A 12,087-nucleotide genomic window follows, 5' to 3' on the forward strand; every position below is an offset into this window, starting at 1 on the left:
TAGATGCTTTGTACGCACCGTGAATGATTAAGATGATGTATACTTAATTTTCTCCAACTGGAAGGCAATCTGGTCTTGTAAAAGATTGGTGAGTAGTGGTGGTCAGTACATCTATACACTAATCGCATGTCAAAGTTCACCGGAGCCCTGCCAGAAAGTCGTTGTATGTCATATGGGTAAAGGCTGGGGCAAGCAGACGATTCACAATTGTCATGTGTCTGCACAGAGTGAATTATACCGATTTGACTTACAGCACAGACTCAGGGTTATAGCTCCACAACTTACCTGCCTGATTTCTCTAACACCCAGACGACCAACCATCACCTACCTCTCTGTTCTCTTCCAGTTGTTCATAGTTCGTTGACCCCAGCGTGTTACTACTGCTTCAGCTACTTCATATCTGTGGATATCTTATTCTGTGTTGCACCCTTCAGGTCTGTTCGTCTCATCACAGCCTACAACGTCCACTCAAGCTCCCAATACATCAGATCCCTCAACTCTCAATAGCTCCTCTGCACTACCAAAATTTCAAAGACCATGACCCGCACAAAAACAAAGAAGAAAATGCAGAACAACGTGGAGGCCTGCTCCAAATTCAAGCCCAAGCCCAAGCCCAAGTTCCACAATGACGCTCAGGGTAACAACGGGTTTGCGTTGGGGAAGCGTCGCCTTCGAGATGCTCCAAGTGACGATGACGATGACGAGGAGATAACCAGCCTTACCTCGAAGAATAAGCAGAAGCGTGTGAGACTTCTCGAGAAGAAGAACCTCCCCACAGCGATCGTCGTCTCTGCCCCCGAACTCCAAATCCGCGTGGCCTTCACCTTCGCCGAGTTGTGTGCTGCTACCGACGATACTCCGAACGATGCCGACCACGCGCAATTCGACAGGTTCATCGCCAAGGTGTATGACACGGTCGAGGGCTTCACCGAGGAGGACTACATCATCTACTGGGAATATGGGGACTTGCAAACCAAGTACAAGGTGACGAACCCCAGCTCGTGGCGTGCCGCTATGCTGGAGATGCGAGGCGATGGTAGTTTTATTGTTGAGATGAAGCCGAAGCAGGAGGCAAGTATGTTATTGGATTCTTTATCATCTCTCTCTCTCTCTCTCTCTGGCAGTAAGGTGGTATGAGAACTATCTGGCTGACGTGACTTCCAGGAGACGCGCCGTTTCTAACTCACCGGCAGGCAAAGACAGAATACGATAGTATTGTCCATCGCTTGATGATTCGCAGTGATGAACAGTCTCTTCTTGAGAACATTCAGTGTGGGGATTCTGGGGCAGCCCTACTTCCACTGGCGAAGAGAGATCGTGTCGCCGCACGGATTCCTGACGGGTATTGCTCTGATGATTCGCTCGGTTCAAGCTCCCCGGTCCATCGCACCACCAACGATGGACAGATGATCAATTCGGACAAGTCTACGGCCTTTGCAAACAGAGAGATATAACTCTGGATGCAGTGGTGCCAAGATGAAGTTTTGTATCTGGTCTGGGACATGGATGATGGTATGTGGGAAGATTGGGAGAGATACAGTGTATTCGCTGTTGGATGTTTGTCTTTTTTTTTTTTTTTTTTTATCGTCTCGAGGACAGATGGGTCTTTCATTTTCTTAAAGGGACCTCTCCAGTCATTTCGTGACAGTCGATAAGAAGAAAGACTTCTACTGATTTGTGAGTGCTCTTGAGTGATAGTAAAATGCTCACGTGTTGTGTTGTATCGCGGTAGGCCCAGCTCGATTTGGCTAAGTATCTTCCCGTCTCCATCTTCAGCTTCTCCATCTTCCCCAATTGCACCATTCATTCGAAGATAAGACAACGTATGAGGTCTACCAGCCTTATTATTCCTTCAGCTCTTCCACATGGGAAGTCAAAATGTGATCGTCGAACGTTGTACCGCAATTGGTCGATGTCCACAGTGCTAAAGATGTCGAGCATCTTAGCGCATCCTTTAGGCAGAGTAACCGGAGTCTAGTCATGACCGGCGCTGTCAAATTAGCGAGGCTGCAGCTGCTCGAATATATTAATCGTCTATTTCTAATTCTCGGAATCTTCCCTTCACAGACTTCTCTTTCGCTCTCCGTCCCTTAGAGTCAAAAATGCCCGCCATATCGAACTCAACATATGGAGCCCCTACCACCGTCCGACGGCGCATAGCCCGAACCAAGAGATCTCGAGCAGGTTGTCGCACTTGCCGGTAAGCTCGAACATGCCCAACATACAGGCCACAACCCCGTCCGATCGTGAGCTAAAATGATCACACTCGGTCCGTCAGTCTCCGCAAAGTCAAATGTGACGAAGCTCCGGGGGCTTGTCAACGATGCGTGTCGTCCGGCCGAGTCTGCGATGGCTATGATATGCACCGGTTGCCTGCGGCCACGGGCAGCAAGACCATCGGTGCTGTAGAGCCGCGCCTCCCAGCGTTGATCTCCAGCAACCTATTCAGAGCAATGACATCGGACGAGCGAAGGTGCTTCTCCTACTTCCAGAACCGCGAGATCCCCGCAAATCTGATGTTCTTCGATTCGGCCCTATGGAAGCGGCTCGTGCTGCAGATGGCCCAGGCGGAACCCGCCGTATATCATGCCATGATCGCTTTGAGTGCCGTGCACATGGATACGGAGATCAAGGATGTCTTAGTGTTACACCCCGAGGTAACGCCGGACAGTGTCTTCCACCTCTTTGCCCTCGAGCAACTGGGGCGCTCCTACGCCCTGCTACAACAGCGCTGTAGCTCCCAGGACCCGCAGATCCTCCAGATCACTTTAGTGACTTGCCTGCTTTACACCCTGTTCGACATGATCCAGGGCCAGTACGAAACGGCGTACACGCATATGCAGAACGGCGTGCGGATCCTCAAGGATGTTGGGCCGTTCAAGCGCCAGCAGGACCCCTACACGGCGAATGACCTCCCGGTCGACGGATGCCTGGTCGCGGGCTTTTCCTTCCTCGACATCGGCTTCATCCACTTCGACTTCGACGGACCGCCCCGCGTGCACCTCAACGAGGGTCAAGACTTCGAGCGGACCATCCTCGCTCGACAGGGGTATATCAGCAGCCTGCAGGAAGGACGACAGGCGTACAACATCATCGCCAGCGCGCTCTCCCAATTCCTCCCACAAGCCTGGCATCTCTCGGACGCCGACATCGCCGCCCAGTACCACCGGCTCCAGCCGCAGCAGATCCTCCTCCTCTCGCAGACCGGCCGCATGCTCCGGGTCTTCGAGGCCTACGCCGCGCGATCGGCCGGCCGTCTGCCCGCGCCCGAGCAACAGAGCCTGGACATGCTCATCTACCACATCCACGCCTTCCTCCTGGGCCTCAGGATCTGCCTCGTGGGCAGCAACCGCGCCGCCCGCGCCGCCTACACGGCGGACTTTGCCGCCTTGCTCGCCGAAACCGAAGCCCTCATGGCCCGCGTCCCCGACCAGCCCAGCGTCACCCTAGACCTCGGCGTCCTCCCACCCCTCCACCTCATCTCCACCTTCTGCCCCGACTACCGCCTGCGTCTGCAGGCCTTCCGCCTCCTGCAGACCTGGCCGCACCGCGAGGGCCCCTTCGATTCCGACCTGACCGCCGGCCTGGCCATGGAGCGCATGCGCAAGGAATTGACGCTTATGCGCGCGACCGACTACGCCCACTCGGGCTATTACTACTACAACAACAGCAGCAACTACGACGGTGACTCCAGCGATATGACGACGCCGTCGCCACCAGCCGGCGAGAAACCACTGACCCCCGCGGAGATTGAGGAGCTTCTCGCTGCTCTCTCCGAGGAGGTGCACCGCTTCTTCGATACGGTGGACGCGCCAGCCGTCGCGACTCGGTGGGCTTGCTTCCGTATCTTCATGGAGAGTGACCAGACTATCATGAACAACATCGGGTGTGCTGTCGCTGTCGATCTCCCCCTCCATGAGGAATTCGCGGGCTGATTGTCTCAAAACTTAGAGCGTGGGTTTACGAACACATATAAGTGCGTGAGTATTAATGCGATCCATTAATCAGAGAGGGGGTGAAAGCTTGGTTATTGCTCGAAGTCACTAGCCAGCTTTTTAATCCTGTAATATGTCCGTTTCCCAGATCCGGAATGAGCGGAATTCCAGGCTGAGACCGGAGTATCCTGACTTCAGAAACGAGCATTCGAAGGCTTAGTACTTAGAAAGGTATGATATTCTCGTTGAGGGAGGGTTTACATTAATTAAGCTCGGATAAGTAGTCTCAAAAATAAAGCCGAGTCGCAGTGAAAAAGTACCGGGGGGGAATTCGATAAGGAAGACATTGTAGAAAGAGAAAGAGAAAAGAAATAAAAAAGTGGACCCCTCCAAAATCAGACAGCCATCCCGTGGAATATACGAGGTTTTTTTTTTCTCCCAGCATTGTCCCCTATTTCCTCTTGTTCTCCGCGAGGAAGAAGAATAGTTCCAGAGAAGAAAAGAAAAGCAGTGGAAAGACTCCAGAAGATTGATGATGAGAAAAAAAAAACAGAAATGTAATTATCATCTTCGCTGCGTTCATGAAAGTGAAGGTCTTTTCAAAGAACATGATTCCTTCAATTTAAAACAAGTTATACATCGGGTTGCGGGTGCTGGTTTTCTTTGCCTGACATACCGGGTGTAGAGTAAGCCACGTGAAATGTCGAGGGGCTAGCTGCGTGAAAGGCGAGGATAAAACGACATTGCCACATGATTCTTCATTCCCGTCACCAAGATCTCATCTACTCATGAGGACGCCGGGGTTCCGTTCGGCTTCGGGGTCGGCGTTTTGCCTGACGGCTGGGGTGTTGTGGAGCTGGGCCGGTTTTGCGCATTGGCCGCTAGCTGAGCCTTGTTTCGATCCATCACAACAGCCTGCTCAGCAGCACTCCGCGCGTACGTAGCCGCAGCGGCTGAGTTCGAATAGCTCCCTGCTGGTGGCGAGGCCTGATTAGACGGGTTGTTGCCGTGATGAGGTGGCTGTTGCTGTTGTGGTTGAGGCGGCTGTTGTGGTTGCTGCTGATGCGGCTGCTGTTGCTGCTGCGGTATGTATCGCTGTGGTGCTTGCTGGGGATTCGTCGGCCCCGGAGGTATACTGTATGAGGCTCTCGGGGTTGCGCTAGGCGTCGTATAAGGGGGTTTTTGAGGAGATGCGCTCCGGCCGGCTGCCTGGGACGCGTGGTAAGATCCGGGCTGTCCAGGCCGAGGAGTGTAAGGTTGGGGGGATGCCTGAGCGGGAGGAGGACCCTGTGGTCCTGCATATGGATGGTAGCCATTCTGCCCTGGGCGTTGCTGATACGGTGTGCTAGGGTTGCCTTGGTTAAATTGAGGTGCCGGTTGGGAATAGCCGGGATAATAGCCAGGCCTTTGCTGAGGAGTCGCTGGCGGGCGGCCTCCCGCATACTGCTGCGGCGATGCTGAAGTATACGGGGCAGATGTCGAGTTTTGTCTTCCTGCAAAGTAGGGTTGAGCTGCTTGTATGTTGCCTTGAGGTTGAGCCCGTGTATTAGAGCCATATGCTCGTTGGTTGTACTGGGCCTGGTAGCTGGCAGCTCGGCTAGGTGTGGAAGTTCGATTTGCAGGAATAGCAGACGCGCGCTCCTGCTGCATGGTGTAGTCATCCTTCTCCATCGTGCCTTGGTAATCGACACCCTCAATCAGAATCTTCTGGCTGATATTGAGATCAGCTAATTGATCGCCGTCCAGCTTGGCAACAGCATATGGTGGGAGAGTCGAGACAAGCGCCGCTAGACTCGATTTAAGTGTCTCGTAAACGCTTCGCTCCTCATCCGATGGCGCGTCATTCGATCCAGGTCTTGGTGCGACATCAACGGGATCTATCCCATGGATTGCACCACTCGCGGGTGCCAAGCTGCGAATTTTTTGATACGAACTGAGAGTCTCTAGAAGCTCGGAGACATCACGCAGTAGGTCATCCATCTCCCGAGAGTCTTCGTCAATAGACTCACCCGAGGTCTTTTTGCTCTGGGTGATGCTATCTGTCAAGTCCTCTGGGTTGAATGATTTCACCATCTCCTCTAAAGCGCTCTCATCGAGCTCGCCTATATTGCCCGGCTGCACGGTTGATACGTCATTCTCATCTTCTGGGATTGCCATCGAGACAAGTGTGTACAGGCGTCTAGCCCCACGCTTACTCCACCATACCAGGTCTTTCGAGTCGGCTTGAACAACAGAACCTGAACTATCGAACGATGGGGCAAAGGAAGAATATACACCTTGCCAGAGCGCGATATCTTCGTCTGTAGATGGCATAGGGTCATCGGGAAGCTTTTCGTCCTCGTGGTGCTCTGAAGACTGCTTCTGACGACGACTCCAAAAGGAGGGTGATGAAGTGACCCCACCGTACTGCAGCCAAGAGCCAGCAGGAAGTCTTGCAAGACAATAGTTGTTGCGGTCACCCAGAAATGATTTGTAATTCGTGATGGATTCGAACGGGTCAATCCAGCCACCTGAAGCATTACGAGGAGTAGTTCCCGTTTTGCGCGGTGCTTCTAACTGAGGCAACGTTGCACGTGGTGCAAATACCTCGCCGAAAGTTCTTTTGGGTTGGTTTGATTTCGCTTCCAAAGTGATCGGTACCACCTTTGTGGCTGTGATCCCGTTCGGAAGGCCGCCCTCAGGCAAGGGCGCCTGCACCTCGACGTACTTGTCCGCGCCTGGATCATCTGATTGTAGTGGGACCTTGACTGTCTTCTGTAGACTCGAGTAGAGCTGTTTCGGGTTTGCCGGATTTCCAAACAAGGTCAGAACCGCACTTTCATTCCGGATTTCAACGTTGGACGCAGTGGTTTTGATCGGGGCTTCACCATCCTCTGATGCTTCGGTTTTGACAGTGGTCTGGCTCATCTGTGCTTGACGAACCAAGCTATTCAGGAGCTTCTTGAAAGCAGCAATGCGATTGACGGTTTCCGTAAGTGGGGTTCCGTCGGCAGGCGCAGCAGTCGCCTGGGCTTTGTTTCTCTCAATCACTGCTGCAGAGGCCCTTTCGATGTCGCTCAAGAACTCCGAGAGGGTGTTGTAGCGATCCGACGCGACCCGAGCTTGTATACTCGAGCTTTCATCCTTATCACCCGAGACCTTTGCGCGCTTCGAACGGGGCTTCGCCGGCGACGATGGCAACGGACAGGACAGAAGATGTAAATCCGAATCGTTTCTAAATGAAGGTAATGATCAGTCATCTCTCTTTGGTTAATCACCAAGTGGGCTTAGCGCTCACTTGCTCAGAATCTCCACCAGGTTTCGCAAAGTCTCCTGCAGTTTGGCTCGTTCCTGCGATTGCGCCGCAGCGGCAGTGGCATCCTGGGCGGCCTTGTCGTCGTGACTCGAGACACGCTTTCGCTTGCCCGGTGTCGCCAACGTGGATGGCTCAGGACTGTTGGGAGGTTGTTCGCCATTTGTGGCCGGCACTGCGGCCGTCCCTCCGCCTTCATCGGCACTCATGACGAATCAGTTGCGCCGCGATTCAAGTATTTTCTTGAGACGGCAATTTGAGGAATTGGGGCAGTTTCCCTTCAAGTTGTTTGTTTGTTTGTTTGTGGGTTCTTGCTCACTTGAGAAAGTGTTGAATGTTAGAGGACACGGGATATTTAGAGCGCGAGGAGAGTGGACTTTTGATCCCTTGACCGGATTGAATCGACGATGAGCGTTGAGTAATGAGAAAAATGGGGGAAATGGGAAGTTAATGAGTCGATGATTGAGCGGTTCAGAGTCTTCGAAGTGGATGCGCCAATGGAGAGTGACTGGACCGATTTAAGGAATAGTGCGCAAGCAGGGGAGGATCGGGACAGTACTCGACGCATATGCCCGCGCTACCGCGTAAGGTAAATTGAACCAAAGTGGGTGTAGGGGATTTTCGGCGCCAGTACGGAGTACGGTACGTACAAACTGCAGACGGGAAGAGTGGATGGTGGTTTAGCTTGGCAAAAGAAAAACAAAAATAAAAAAAAAAAGAAGAGCACGACTGCGGGAATCAAAGGATGAACTCTGGCTCCATTGAGAGAAAGAGAGAGAGTTAACAGAGGATCGACAGAAAGACCGAGCAGATAGACTGACGGACAGTGAGTGAGGAAAGAGAGCGAGGGAGGGAGAGAGCAGAGCAGAGCGAGAGCGAGAGCGAGAGCGAAAGCGAGTCTCCGCCCGCCGCCCTCGGGACTTCTGCGCGTGACAGTATTGATCACGTGATATTGGTATTTTTCCCCAATGGGATCCTCCATCCAAATCCATGTGCTTTGCGCTTTCTGAAAGTTCCACTCGGCTTCAAAGTTGCCTCCTTCACCTTCGCTCAGATACGCAACACTCGCTTAACGACTACTACTTTTATAGCTCAACTCGATGACCGTTCTTCATGGATGTCATCGGTCGTCAATTATGTGTCGAGCTGCTCGAGAGCTTTCTCTCTGAGAGCGGCGCAATTGCCCAACAGCTGTACATCACCGAAGGTACCCAACAATTGAAGAAGAAAATCCCGTAACCTATGCTGAAGCCTTTCCCTCTACAGGTGCCATACTATAACGGCTACCGCTGTACCTTACCCCCTACTAATCCCACATTGGCCTGTCCTATTCCAAGATATGGTCTATCATTTCGGTACATACACATACACCGCAAGCTCGGATCTACAACCGATGCATCCGATCAAAGCTCCCAATCAGTGCCTCAAGAACCGGGCACTCCTTTGCCATGGCTGACTCCTTGGTTTTGGAGGAATCTACGTCTTCAGTCATCCTTGAATCAAGCTTTCGTTGATCCGCGTGCGGATGATGAGCGGGCCAACACCGACTCCTCCAGGTCGACCGTCGCAAGCGCTGCAGAAAACGGGGCAACTACAGACAGAACCCAACGCTCGGACAGAGGAGCATCGGGAATACGGATGGGTGAAACTTGTGAAGAGTATGGGTACGACGCACCAGGTCAGACTGGGACTGAATCCACTCTCCGGTCGACGCCTCTCTCTTCTGCGAATCGTGATGGACTGGACATCGACCGGCCAGACACTGTTCAAGACTCGACTAAAAATACCAGAGCAAACCCCCACAGACCGGCCAAACGCCTGAAACGTTCCAATCCGTGGGGTTATGCGCCTGATCTTACTTCTACAGAGTACCTAATCCTCTCGATCTATAAGGCACACGACCCAGAGAATCGTCATTGGGCGTGTGAAGAACTTGATGATCTCCAGCTTAAATACAGTGAGGCGGCCATGTCATACTACAAAGACTTCCACCGCATAACATTACAGGAGATTGTCGCAGACTACATACTGTATTTAAACCCCCTACTGGACCAATTTGGCGTACAATGCAAGGAGCTCTTGGATCCTAGTCCGCAGCACCTCTCCCAGTACTCATGGAAGCTCGAAGCACTACATAAGAAACTGGAGCGTGTTTTTTCCGAAGCCATTATCGAAAAACTGGCCTCACGAGGATATGCTGCCGCCGATGTGGTGACGTGGGCCTGGGTGCTTAAAAGCGAAACACCATATGAAGCTTGTCTTCGAATTTTACTAGCCGATGCCGATCAATATTCAGCGCAAAGCTCTCCGTCCGGGAGAGTCCCGCCATTCATTCCGCTACTCATTCTACGCCAGGGTCTCGACGTCAGAACGTTCAGATTACTCCTTCATTACTCTCTGGACCTCCTCACCGGCCAATATGTTCGACTCCCAAATAACCTCTCGCAGGACACAACGACCAAACGAATTTCCAATGAGAAAATCGTCTTCGGTACAACAAAGCCGCTGATCAATTTTGAAATGTGCTCAACCTTCGTTATTCGCTTGCTACACCATGCTCGTCAACTGTGGCCGGAGGCCCAACTTGCCATTATCCAGGCTTTTGCGTTCTATTTGAATACGCTGAAGAAGAGTCGCCCAAGATTAACGTTTTCTGAGGATAAACTCCATGCGCTAGTGGTCGACCGGTGTAATACAGTACTTCGCCTACTTTCTCTTCCCTCTCGACGTGAGCCATTTTTATCTGTTTCGTTCCAGCAGCGTGCACAGCTTGAGCTTCTCCGAGCTATGGCTGCATTCCAGCCGGCCCTGCCGGTCACGAAACGGGGCTACCAAAGTCTGGTCGTCGTACAGCTTGCTCATAGGAAGACAGAAGCCGAGCGCCAATCCGCGGAACTCAAGGCCCCGTCGTGGCCGCCTTGGAAGGAAGATAAGATAGGGTACGACGTCGATCGGGGACTCCAAGGCAGGAAAAGTCGCGCGATGCGAGTGCTGGATCAAAAGCTAGAGGCGGGATATTCTTCCTCTGCATGGGATAATATGTCTCGTATCCTAGCAGGCTGGGACACAGACGGAAGCCCAACAATCCAAACCCGATCCTTCGGGCTGTCTCGACCGGAAATTCTAGACCGGTTTCCAGCCCACTCCGACCATTACAAGCTTTGGGAAGCACGAATTCGTGCTACAAGAACTGTCCGGGAAGCCTGGGCCTGTTTTCTTTCTTATCAGGAAAAGGGGTTGCGTCCACATGGTGCTATATACGCAGCGATGGCGGAAAAGTTGATACATCGCAACCGAACTAGTAGCAGCGACAACAATAGCATGGCTCTACCAGGTGATGGACTAGAGGTTTTCCCGGAACCTTTATCCGCCAGGGACCTGATCTATGTGCCCTCTGAACCACCTACCTTGAACAATCTTCTGCATATGATGCTCTCTCAGGGTATCCGGCCATCTGGTCGGTTTCTTGCCTTGCTTCTACAACATGCACCAACTTTTCATGCCGGGCTGGAGTATCTTTGTTGCAGCAATTTGACGGATGAGCAGCTTGGGGCTTTGTGTATTGATTGGGGAAGCGACTTTTGTCATCCCAATTGGCTCAAGACGCTCAAGACGGGACTGAACGAGCTGCCGGATTACCTTGTCGCTTCGTTCGTCAAGTTCCTCTGCAGCTTTGCCAATCGAACTTATTTACCCGTGCTACAGCCTACCCCGCCTCCCTCGGATCTATTTCCTTTGCGGTTGGTAGGAAAAAGGATGTTGGAGCCACTAGTCTTCCAGATGAGAAAAGAGCGACTTAGTCCCTCTAACGGTCATCCCAGGGCGCTGCCTCATGCTATTGACCTTTTACGGGCGCGAGCCTCAAAGCCGCCACAAGCGTGGATCTATCTTCTGTCTGCCGTGATCGAGCGCAGCCCGCATAGAACCAGCGCTCCCGTTAAGCCGGTGGTGGCTTGGTTCAAAGCTCAGCTGCTCATGAGATGGATGGACCACCGCCAGATCGACACTGGCCTGGAAGGATTCAATATACTCTGTCAGGCATTTTCACGCGTCCTGATGATTAGGAAATATCATGCTGTTATGGAAGAGGGGTTGGACATTGTTAGCAGGATGGCATTATCAGGTCAACTCAGTCTGCATGGTCTGGTCCTGCCACGACCTGAAGATGTGGTATCATCTGGCCTCGATTTTCTGAAGCAACAGTTTGACAAGTGCGTTCTCGGGGACCCGCATCTTTCCTCACTTTTCGAGCACAGTTCCTCGACAATTCAGCTTGTCACCGACGCACAGGTGATTTTGCCGCCGATGTTTCATGTTCCATCTCCTGCGGTTCTCCATCTCTTTGTTCGCATCCTTGGGATTGCTGAAGACTCGGATGGATTGCTAAGCCTCTTGCGGTGGATGAAGCAGCACGAACTTTCTTTGAAGGAGAAGTACGACCAGCTTTCAAATGGAGATCAGCTGATGCGCCGTGTCATAGTAGCCTTTCGAGTGTTCTTAGAAGGATCTAGGAAGGTCCGGCGCACCTCGGTTCAGCAGGAAGGTGGTGATCACACCGATTCTACAAGGTTGGAATTTTCCGATTCCCATTTACAGGAGGCCTATGAAATCATTACTTCTTCGAAGGTCTGGGGTTCTTGGCCGACTGATGATGAGTTCAAGAAGTACATAGCGCAGTGAGAACAACTGCATGGAGGCGCATGGTGAGGACGCATCGCTGCAGGTCGGCGATTATTATGCCAGCGCTATTCATCTCCAATGTATATTATCCATTCTGAATATAGCTAGACCTCTGTGTGACTACTTCTAGAGACTACGTCGGACAAACAAATGAAGTACTGAACTTTCACCAAAAAAAAT

The 12,087-nt window shown here is 52.2% G+C and overlaps 3 protein-coding genes across 3 annotated transcripts; 2 read left to right on the forward strand and 1 right to left on the reverse strand.

Annotated features, from left to right (window-relative positions):
• Positions 1–1,808: 1,808 nt before the first annotated feature.
• Positions 1,809–4,285, forward strand: BO66DRAFT_469694 (Zn(II)2Cys6 transcription factor). The gene is made up of 2 exons (XM_025652742.1): positions 1,809–2,200; positions 2,279–4,285. The coding sequence occupies exons 1-2, from the start codon at positions 2,103–2,105 to the stop codon at positions 3,933–3,935; spliced, it is 1,755 nt and encodes a 584-aa protein (XP_025506194.1). The 5' UTR covers positions 1,809–2,102; the 3' UTR covers positions 3,936–4,285.
• Positions 4,286–4,550: 265 nt separating this feature from the next.
• On the reverse strand, positions 4,551–7,671 carry BO66DRAFT_34095 (uncharacterized protein). Its single transcript, XM_025644424.1, has 2 exons — positions 7,213–7,671; positions 4,551–7,149 (listed from the first exon to the last, which is right to left on the reverse strand). Exons 1-2 carry the CDS (start codon positions 7,434–7,436, stop codon positions 4,722–4,724), a joined length of 2,652 nt encoding a protein of 883 aa, XP_025506195.1. The 5' UTR covers positions 7,437–7,671; the 3' UTR covers positions 4,551–4,721.
• A 564-nt stretch (positions 7,672–8,235) lies between these two features.
• Positions 8,236–12,075, forward strand: BO66DRAFT_427240 (uncharacterized protein). Its single transcript, XM_025650336.1, has 2 exons — positions 8,236–8,434; positions 8,494–12,075. The coding sequence occupies exons 1-2, from the start codon at positions 8,345–8,347 to the stop codon at positions 11,905–11,907; spliced, it is 3,504 nt and encodes a 1,167-aa protein (XP_025506196.1). The 5' UTR covers positions 8,236–8,344; the 3' UTR covers positions 11,908–12,075.
• Positions 12,076–12,087: the final 12 nt, after the last annotated feature.

This window comes from Aspergillus aculeatinus (assembly GCF_003184765.1).
Source record: "Aspergillus aculeatinus CBS 121060 unplaced genomic scaffold BO66scaffold_12, whole genome shotgun sequence".
Classification (NCBI taxonomy): domain Eukaryota; kingdom Fungi; phylum Ascomycota; class Eurotiomycetes; order Eurotiales; family Aspergillaceae; genus Aspergillus; species Aspergillus aculeatinus.

Bases quoted from the DNA above. Each gene is read 5' to 3' on its own strand.
- BO66DRAFT_469694 (XM_025652742.1), top strand. From the start codon at position 2,103: ATGCCCGCCATATCGAACTCAACATATGGAGCCCCTACCACCGTCCGA. The intron at 2,201-2,278 runs GTAAGCTCGAAC...TCGGTCCGTCAG, and splicing joins GCAGGTTGTCGCACTTGCCG to TCTCCGCAAAGTCAAATGTG.
- BO66DRAFT_34095 (XM_025644424.1), bottom strand. From the start codon at position 7,436: ATGAGTGCCGATGAAGGCGGAGGGACGGCCGCAGTGCCGGCCACAAAT. The intron at 7,150-7,212 runs GTGAGCGCTAAG...ACCTTCATTTAG, and splicing joins CTGGTGGAGATTCTGAGCAA to AAACGATTCGGATTTACATC.
- BO66DRAFT_427240 (XM_025650336.1), top strand. From the start codon at position 8,345: ATGTCATCGGTCGTCAATTATGTGTCGAGCTGCTCGAGAGCTTTCTCT. The intron at 8,435-8,493 runs GTACCCAACAAT...TTCCCTCTACAG, and splicing joins ACAGCTGTACATCACCGAAG to GTGCCATACTATAACGGCTA.